At 62.4% G+C, this 10,060-nt stretch overlaps 1 protein-coding gene across 1 annotated transcript in view; it reads right to left on the bottom strand.

Moving 5' to 3' along the window:
- The window catches only part of KDM4B (lysine demethylase 4B), an 86,229-nt gene that overhangs the window by 70,134 nt on the left and 6,035 nt on the right, over positions 1 to 10,060 (bottom strand). Inside the window, 1 exon segment of the mRNA XM_029919339.1 lies at positions 3,744 to 3,907. Within this exon segment, the coding sequence (XP_029775199.1) occupies positions 3,744 to 3,884 (141 nt within the window). The 5' untranslated portion in view covers positions 3,885 to 3,907.

Raw genomic sequence — 10,060 nt, 5'->3', positions numbered from 1 at the left:
CCCCCGCGCACATCGGTGCTGGAAAACGCTCTGCTCGGCGACGGCCGCACTGTTCTCTGGTCACCAACAGCAGAAAGGCGCGCCTCCACCGTGAGCACGCGCGGATGTACCAACGACCCAGAAGTAAGTGGCAGCAGCCGCCTGAAAGTCAGCAGGTCCCACCCGGGGTGATCCTGCCCCCAGACGACACTGGGCGATGTCTGGGGACACCTGTGGCGGTCATGATCTCCTGGCGTGGATGCAGGGTGCTGCTCGGGCCCCCACGGTGCCCAGGATACCCCCAGAGGGGCGACCCACGCCGAGGTCAGCGGGACCCAGGCTGGACACCCCGGTTTTCATTAAGTGGGCACACGGCTGCTCGGTCGCGGCCTTTTCCGGGCACGTCCCGTTCCCCTGCTCTGTGGCCAGAGTAGCTCGACGTGCCCAGGGTGCCCGTGTCTGGTGTGAGGCCTCGTGACAACGGGGTGCAGGGTGGCCCATCAATGGTTTTCTTAGATTTCAAGTGAGAAATCAGCAGAGTCAGGTGGTAACTAACAACTAAGACGCTGGAGGCTGGGAACGCCACAGACGCGAGAGCCCGAGGTCGGGCACCCGAGACGCCCCCACCCCCGAGCCCAGGCAGCTCGTGACGCGCGTGGGTGGCGCCCCCTCTTTACAAGAAGCCTGGACTTCCCGCTGCGGGCACGGGGCTCCGCATCTGGTCCAGGACGTGTTCGCCGGGGGAGCCGGGACGCCCACCCACGCAGGTCTGTAAGTTAAGGCTGTAAAATGAACCAAATGCATCTCTCCCAAATTTCCGACCGCCAAGGCAGACATCGGAAGCCCAGAGAGGGAGGCCCCAGGCACACGCACGAGCCACACGGGCCTGGATGCACAGCAGCAGGTTCTGGGAAAGGCACGTGACACAGCAGGCCCCCCGGGCTGTGGCCGGACGCCCTCCAGTCTCCGTGAGACCAGGGTGTGAGGAAGGCTCCGGGCGGGCACGGTGTGACGAAGCTGGAGCACCTGACCCCCACCCGGCGCCTGGCCGGCGAGCGGACCGACCCTTCCTCGGGGCTCCTGGAGGCGCGGCCGCGGCCGAGAGGGACAGAAAGGACACACTCCCCACGTGAATGAGGTGGCACCAGGCTCAGAGCCACCAGGGTGGCTCCGGGTGTCTGGGCAGCTGGGGCAGAAGGTGCGGAGGTCGGGGAGGATCCCCCATAAGAGGGAGTGAGGGGAGGGCCGGCCTCTGCCCCAACCCCTCCTGTTCTCAAAGCTATTCTTGCACATTGGGGTCTGGGGGAGGGAGGAGCTACCCGAGCGTAAGGACAGTCCTCGGGGTGCACGGAGCGCCCAAGCCCCTGCCCCTCCCACAGGACCCGACTCCATGCCCCGCCCGGGGCCCCCCGCCCCGCGCTTCCCAAGGAGCCTGGGGAGGCCCAGCTGGGCACTGGCCCAGAGCGTGACGGAGTGGCTGGGGACCGTGAGGGGGGCACCCCGACAGCCCCAGAGCCGCTTCCGGCCCTGGGCCCTGGCTCAGGCAGCACTGACTGAATACACACCCCCCACTGAGCCCTGCGGGGGGGGGGGGGAGCCGCACACAGCTCTCAGGACACAGAACTCCCACCACCCCACACGGACGACAAAGAGCAGTCAAGGCTGAGGACACCAGGGTGAGGGCACAGTGGCATCTGCAGAGCGCCCTCCGGCCAGCAGGACACCAAGTCCCTTCTCCAGAGGCCACAGCCAACTGGGCCACTGGTTAAGCATCCGACTCTTGATCTCGGCTCACGTCATGATCTCATGGTTTGTGAGTTCGAGCCCCACGTCGGGCTCTATGTTGACAGCGTGGAGCCTGTCTAGGATTCCCTCTCTCTCTGCCCCTCCCCAGCGCACACTCTATCTCAAAAAACAAATAAACATTAAAAAAAAAAAAAAAAAGGAGCCAGCAGCCCTGAGAGACCAGGCCCCCATCTGAAGCAGCAGGGGGTACCGAGGCCCCCAGCGCACACTTCCCTGTGCCCCAGGGGTGGCAGGAAGGCCCCCAAGGGACTCGAGGCCCCGCACACGGGCCCAAGTACGCACGTGTGATGACGGCAACTGTGCCATCGCCACGGGCTCTCGGCACGTGCACAGGCTGGCCCACACCGTCCTCACCTCCCCGCACCAATCAGAGCAGCAAACGGAGTCTCACTCAAGAAGCTGAGAAGGAGCGGGAAACAGAAGGCAGAGGGAAAACGGGCCCAAGAAACACCGGCACCGCAACACATCCAGTCCCAACAGTCTCCTTCCGTCGCCAGCAGCAAACAAGGACCCCACTGGTCGGAGAGCCTAAAGCAGGGGTACCGGGGCGCAGAGGGGGAGCGCAGAGGCCGAGAAGTCGGGGGCAGAGGAAGGCAGAGGCGTGGACACGGAGCCTGCGGCCACCACAGCCCCGTGGACGGGAAGCTTGGGAAGCAGCCAGGCCAGGGGGCCGGTCGGGAAGGTGGAGCCGAGTCGGTGAGACCGGAGGACGAGCCTCGGGGGCCTGACGGCGACGCGCCGCACCCCCAGCACGAGGGCCGCCCTGAGCAGCAGCAGAAGGGCTGGCGTCCCAGGAAAGCACACGCAGGCCAAGGACGGGGGACGAGGCGGAGGAGGCCCGTGCCCACGGGCCCCCACGATGGGGCAGAGCAGGCAGGAGACTGTCCCCTGAGGGTGGCCAGCTGGGCAGAAAGCCCCCAAGCCTGCAAGCACCCAGACAGAGCCCAGGGTTTCCAGCTGCAGGAGGCTAAAGGGAGAAGCGAAGGTGACAGGGCGTGGCGGGGGGGGGGGTCCCTGACTCGAGTGACACGTGGTACCCACACGGTCTCAGGCACCGTGAACAAAGCCAAGAAGGAGGGCGGGAAGGAGACGCATACTGCCCCCCGCCTGTCCTTGGGCCGGGACCAAAGGCGTGACCCCAACCACAGAGGGACTGATGCTCGGAACAAAACCAGGCGGGGGCAGGAAGGCGAGGACCCCGCTCCCCTGGCCGCGGCCCTGGGCCGAGTCCTGCCCTTGGGACAGCCCAGAGTCCAGAAGGCTGTGTGCTTGTTGTTGTTTCACTTTTCAACGGGAACAATAACAAAAGGGAATGTTTCAGGACAAATGAAAATTCCATGGCCTTCACACTGTGGCGGCTGCAGCGTCCCTAAATAAAGTTTTATTGGCACACGGCCACGCCTACCGGTTACAGGTTGCCAAGGCAACAGAGCAGGGGGATGGGCCAGAGACGGCCCCACCCAGAGCAGGAAGTATTTACTCGCTGGCTCTTTGCGGAAAAGGTGGACGGACCTCTAGCCTTCAAGGACAGAGAGGCAGGACGAAAGACGGTCACGCGCCTGCACCTAGAACTCAAGACAGGCCGCAAACCCCCGTTACCGGGCGAGCCGCGCTGTGTGCACAGGTTCCTGCGGACACGGAGAAACGGTGGGTTTTTACGGTAAACGACGACAGACTGTCCGTGCGTGCTTGCTACCAGGTCCGACCTGCCGTGGAGAGACACGGGGCCCGGGCCGGTCTCCCCGTCTCTCGACCCCCTCCCGCGGGCCCCGCCCGTGGCCACGCGCCGCCACCGAAGCACTCCATAACGTCCGCTGACGATGAGGTCAGAGGGGCTCAGCGAATGCACCAACGGGTGCCCGCCGCCTCCAGACACGGTCTCGCCAGACCCAGGGCCCCAGGGCACCCGTGGGGCCGAGGCTGGTGGGAAGCCGCGATGGGCCCAGGGCGTCACCCACCTTGGCCAGGCCCGCCCGGTGGGCTCCCTGGGACTCGATGTAGGCCACATATTTGTTGAAGTCCTTGAATTCCTCCATGGTCGGGCGAAACGTCATGATTTTGCAGCTCGGGTTCTGCGCCCCATGGTCCTCAGACCCCATGGCTGCCGCTGAGAGGGCCACACCTGCGAGGGAAGGACAAGAGAGCGTGAGCGCACCGGCGCCGCCACCATCCGGACAGGCTAAGCTGCCGCGGCCCCGGGGACACGAGGCAGGGCCCGCGCGCTGAGCCCCGGCAGAGAGGAGCCTGGGAGGGGCTCATCCCTCCTCACTGGCACAAAGAGCATCAAAATGACTTCAACTAATTAAAAACAGAGGTGCCCTCGTTCTCCAAGCCAACGCGATACCAGCAGCCAGAGCACGGCTTTCAACCCAGGGGCCCCGAGAAAGCAAAGCTTCCCTAACCGGGGACTTTGGAATCTAGGTTTGCGGGCATCCGCTGCAAATCGACGCGTCCACCTCGGAGCCGACACCCACGGCGACAGCAGCCCGCGGCAGGTCCTCGGAGGTGAGTGAGGCCGTGTGGGGGCCTGTCTTTCGTGGTGTGAACTCTGTGAGTGTGTGTCTTTCACGGTGTGAACCTGCGAGCAAGCAGGAGAGCCCTTACCCCCGGCGGGCCCCACCGTGAGTGGTGCTCGGAACATTCCAGCACTAGCCCAGCCACTGTCACTGGGGCCTGGGACACAAATGAACCGAGGGCATCCGAGGTGGGAATCCGGGCCAGAATGGCCGCTGCCCCAGGTCAGAGAAGCTCCAAGTTGCCCTCGGTTGCAAAACCCAGCCTGGAAGTTTCTGCACAGGAGGCGAGTTCGCTGCAGGCATCTGACGGGAGGGTGGGAACTGGGCTCCTCCTGGTGAGGAAGCCACAGGCGGGGGCAGGCCCCTCCTGTTCCAGGAGTTAAGGGGACCCAGCGGGGCAGTGGGTGGCCCATCCCAAGCAGGAGGGCTTGGTGACAGACTCCAGGGAAGGGTCCCTATCATCTGATTAAACTCTCCAAGCTTGGGGCGTCTGGGTGGCTCAGTCGGTTAAGTGGCCAACTTCGGCGCAGGTCATGATCTCACGGTCTGTGAGTTTGAGCCCCACATCGAGCTCTGTGCTGACAGCTCAGAGCCTGCAGCTGATTCAGATTCTGTGTCTCCCTCTCTCTCTCTCTGACCCTCCCCCACTCGTGCTGTTTCTGTCTCAATAATACACAAAAAAATTTAAAACAATTCTCTAAACTTGAGAAAGACCAACTTCCCTCCAGACTTTGAAAAGGGTCAGAACCCAAGTGCATGCAGACCTGAGAACCTGGAAGACAAGTGGCCAGAACCCCAGGGAAGGGGAGCGATGAGAAAGAAAGGCAGGAAGCCCACCAGGCCCAGAAGCGGCCTCCCCAGAGGCACTCCCCCTGGCGGGCACTAGAGGGCAGCACGAGCCCAGGAATCCCTCCTCCAGCCGACAGAACCGGCTGGGCAAGTTCATCCCTTCCCTGTCCGGGCAGGTCCTGTCACACGGTGTGGGGGTGCTCACTGCTGTCCTGGGACCCCACCACGGCCCTCTGCCCTGTGCGCACAGCAAAGTCCAAAGCTCTTCCCTGGGGGCGGCCACAGATGCCTGTGACAACATGTGACAGCAGTTCTGGGTGGGATCACAGGGATCCACCGCGAAAACAACCTGCCTCCAGAGCAGCTACAGGGCTCAGGCCACAGGGGGCTGCCCCTCCGGAGCCCCCTCGCCCACAGCCACGGCCTGGGGCCCGAGTCCCCACCCAACCCCCGCCCTCACCCCGCCAGCCGAGAGGCCACCATGCGGGGCGCGCTTATGGCCTCTGTGGCTGAAGAGCAGGGCAGGGTGCGTCCGCCCTGCAGGAGCTCGTGGCCCTGGGGGAGACCTCGACTGCACCCTCTTGGGGACCCATCGGCAGGGGCTGAGCTGCGTGGGGACCTCAGGTGGCACGAGACAGCACGAGACAGACGCCCCCACTGCTCCCCGCCCGCCGCCCCCAGGGTTCTCCAAGCCCCCTGCACGGCGCAGGGAGCCCCGGGGAGCAAGCACCCCAGCCACGGCCCCAGGTCCCAAGCCCCCAGCGTGCAATCGCAGCGCCCAGGCCGGGTGGCGGTGGGCCCCCTAGCGCCCGGGGTCTGTGACAAATGTGGGTGATGCGTCCGCTCCACCCACTAAGCTCATTTTTCACCGCTGGTCGAGGCCACAGGGGAAACCGCGTGCCCAGGCCACGCGCAGGTGGGTGGCAGGGCCTGGGTCCCCACACCCAACAGCTCCCGTTGCTGGCTTGGCCGGTGCGGGCCCACCGGCTGCTGGTCCTCCCAGCCCAGCTCACGTGTGGCCTACAGTGGGGGGAGGGGGAGCAACGTCAGCACAAGCTGTGTCACCTCCCCGCCCCGACGGCGGGAGTGGACATGGCGGTCCCGGGCAGGGGGTGGCCTCAGGCCCTGCCGCGCCGCAGGGACCGCGCCGCAGGGAGCAGCTCTCCCTCGAGGGGGCGGACAGAGCAGACGAGACAGGTGGGTGTCCCGCACACGCCCGCCCACCAGACTCGCTCCACTCCAGCCACGGCCGGCATCCGCATTCAGCTCCGCGGTGGATTATGTGGGGTTCTTCTTCTCCATTTGTGCCTTTGGAAATGAAGGTTTTGAGTAGGTAAATATGAAGAAGAAAATTAAAATGGTCTATAATCCCCACACTCCAAACCCTTGACACGTTCTTTGAAGGAAGGCAAATAAAGATCCTATGTGTGCATACTTAAGAACGAGAAAGGAATCTCACCCAACAACAGGCCTGGGCCGACCTTCCCGTTTACTGGAAACACGGTGGGGGGAGGGGGCCGCCCTGAGGGAGGCTGCAGAACAGTCTAGAAGGACCGGTGCGTTCCTCACAAGTCGGTGCCAGGCCGAAAAGCGGGCACTCCAACAATTTCATGATGAACAGACACGGCCAGTGACAGAGTGGGCAGAGGACCCTGACATTTCCTCAGTGAAAACACACGCACGGCCAGCAACCCCACGAAAGCCCAGGTCAGCAGGACTGACCTCCAGGGAGACGCCAACCGAAACCGCGAGCCACACTTCGCCCCGAGGCCGGCCGTGAGAAAGCGGACGCACAACATGCGTCGGCGAGAACGCGGAGAAGTCAGAACCCCGACACGTGGCTGGAGGGGACGCCAAGCGGGGCGGCCGCCGTGGGGAGTCCACTGGCTCCTCAAAGAGTTACACGCAGAACTGACCAGGTGACCCGGCAATTCTGCTCATGGAGACACACCCACAGGACACGAAAACGCGTGTCCGCACAAAAACACCTACACCCGAGTTCACGGCAGTTAGTCGCAATGGCCAAGAGGCAGAGACAACACAAGTGTCCACGGACTGATGAACTGATACGCGCAACGTGTCCACAGGCCCAGCACGTCCCTCCCAAGGGCAGAGGCAAGCCTGGGGAAGCAGGAGCCAAGTGCAGGGAGCACCCCCGGCCCCGCCGGCAAGAGGAGGCGGGGGAGCGGGTTGGGCAAGACCGTGGTGGGCGGTACAATGCCCCCCAGATGTCCACGTCCCAGTCCCCGGGACCCAGGACTGTGTCCCCTTGCACCGCAAAAGGGACTCTGAGAATGAGACCAATTAGGAGCCTGACCTGGGATGATGCCACAACGGGGCAGGGGCAGGGGCCGCGCAGATCCAAGAGGGGGCCGTGCCAGGGAGAGCACGCAGTCCCCCGAGGCTGAGCCAGACCATGAAGATCACTTCTGGGGGCGCCTGGGGGGCTCCGTCCGTCGAGCATCCGGCTCAGGTCATGAACTCACGGTTCATGGGTTCGAGCCCCGCGTCGGGCTCTGTGCTGATAGCTCGGCGCCTGGAGCTGCTTCGGATTCTGTCTCCCTCTCTCTGCCCCTCCCCCTCCCTTGCTTGCTCTTTTTCTCTCTCTCTCAAAAATAAGAAAACTTAAAAAAAAAAACACTAAACTTTGGGGCACCTGGGGGGCCAGTCGGTTAAGCATCTGACTTCGGCCCAGGTCACAATCCCACGGTTCATGGGTTCAAGCCCCATGTCGGGCTCTGTGCTGACAGCTCAGAGCCTAGAGCCCGTCTTCAGACTCTGTGTGTCCCTGTCTCTCTGACCCTCCCCTGCTCACGCTCTCACTCGCTCTCTCAAAACTAAAGAAAACATTAGGAAAAGAATTTTTTTAATTAAAGTTTATAGCAGTGCATTCAACAATCGCCAAATCATGGAAAGAGCCTAAATGTCCATCGGCTGACGAATGGATAAAGATGTGGGTTATATACACAATGGACTACTCCTTGGCGATGAGAAAAAATGGAATCTGCCATTTGCAGCACCGCAGATGGAACTGGAAGGTATCGTACTGAGTGAAATAAGTCAGTCAGAGAAGGACAGATATCATGTTTTCACTCCTCTGTGGATCTTGAGAAACTGAAAGGAAGCCCATGGGGGAGAAGAAGGGGAAAAAACAGTTACAAACAGAAAGGGAGGGAGGCAAAGCACAGAGGACAAACTGAAGGGGGAGGGGTGGGGGAAGGGCACTGAGGAGGGCGCTTGTTGGGATGAGCTGGGTGTTGTACGGAAGCCAATTTGACAATGAATCATATTTAAAACCAAGGAATAGCTCCCTTAAAAATAAATTAATTACAATAAATGTTAAAAGAAAAGGAAAGAAAATCACGTCTGCCCTGCTGTCTACAGAAGGAGCCGCCTGCCAACGCCCTGATCTCGGCCCAGGAGACGCATTGGGCCACGCGGCCCCCCGCGGAGGGGAGAGTAGGAAGCCCCCTGGCTCACGCCGTCTGCTGCAGATGGGGAGCCGGGTCAGGATTTCCATGCCTGCGACCCCCCCAGCCCTACCCCGGCCGCGGGGGCCCCTGGAGCCCTGTCACCTCCTCAGCGCTCAGCACCCAGGAGGCACGGTCCGGCCAGCTGGGGGCTCCCCCTCCCGCCCCGGCTGCTCCCCCAGACCCGGGCCCGGCCTCACCCTGTGCAGAGACTGGAGCAAACTCTGGAGCCACGGCCGGCTGGACCGTCCACTGGTCTCTCCTCTAACAGGAAGGGCGGCGGCGAGACTTCTGGTAGGTTCCCTCACTGGACCCACCTGACCTCCTGCAGGACAGGAAGCATTTTAGCCCCGGCTCCCCGGAAGCGCCAAGTACCGGAAGATGGCGGCAAACGCGGGACACGTACTCCCGTGGGTGAGTTACAGGTATGTGAAATACATCTCAGTCAAGTTGTTAAAGTCATTGTATAGGACCCCACCTACCTCGGGCCTTCTGGCCTGATGCCCTCCCGGGGCCGGGCAGGGGACCCAGGATCACAGGGTAGTGCCCGCTGTCCGGGGCGGGGTCCCAGGTAGCTCCTCCCACACACGGAAGAGGAACAAGCCCAGGGATGTGTCCCAAGAAGGGCCATGTCACACCGGGCTGCCCAGGACGGCCTGCTGGTCTTGGGGCTATTTTCTGGGTCACAGTCACCTGGACCCAGGGAAGGCCTGGCAGGCCCTCCAGGGGTCTTTAAACAAAGGGACTGGAGCCTCGGGGGGGAGACCCTGGCCTACCCCGAGGAGTCTTTCACCATCCCCGCCCCCCGCACCCCTACGGGCACCTGGTCAGGAGCAGAAGGCCGTCCCCCTGTCTGGAATCCAAGCCCGGGGCAGAGGCCCCCCGGGTCCTGACAGATGGGTGCACTGAGCCCCAGGAGCCGCCCACCCCCAGAGTGGGCCTCCCACAGCCCGGTGACAGTCCCTCGGCCATGCACTCTCTGTGACCCAGAATCAGAGGGGAGAGGACTGCTCCCCCCAGGAGCCAGCCTGAGGTCTTCTCACTGAAGGGCTCGGACACTGACGAGGTCCAATGACAGACATTTTCCAGAATCTGAATGGGGGAGAGATCTGCATCTTTGAGGTTCTGATTTTTCTTTTTAATTTTTTTTAACATCTATTTATTTTTGAGAGTCAGCATGCAAGCAGGGGAGGGTCAGAGAGGGAGGGAGACAGAATCCGAAGCAGGCTCCAAGCGGTTAGCACAGAGCCTGCCGCGGGGCTCGAACCCACAAACTGTGAGATCAAGCCCTGAGCCACAGTCAGATGTTCAACTGCCTGAGCCCCCAGGCGCCCCGTGAGCTTCTGATATTTAACTCGCCCGGAAGCATGTCCTCTGAGCAAACGTAAATTTACAGTGAAGGCGAACTGTTAGGAAACCTAACCTTGAGAAGTACTTAACTATCCTCATCTCGGGAAGCAGCCGGGGCTCCAGGAACAGGGTGTCTGAAAGCTCCCTGGG

This window comes from Suricata suricatta, chromosome 12, assembly GCF_006229205.1.
Source record: "Suricata suricatta isolate VVHF042 chromosome 12, meerkat_22Aug2017_6uvM2_HiC, whole genome shotgun sequence".
In the NCBI taxonomy this organism is placed as follows: domain Eukaryota; kingdom Metazoa; phylum Chordata; class Mammalia; order Carnivora; family Herpestidae; genus Suricata; species Suricata suricatta.
This window is presented reverse-complemented; position numbering and strand designations above follow the sequence as displayed.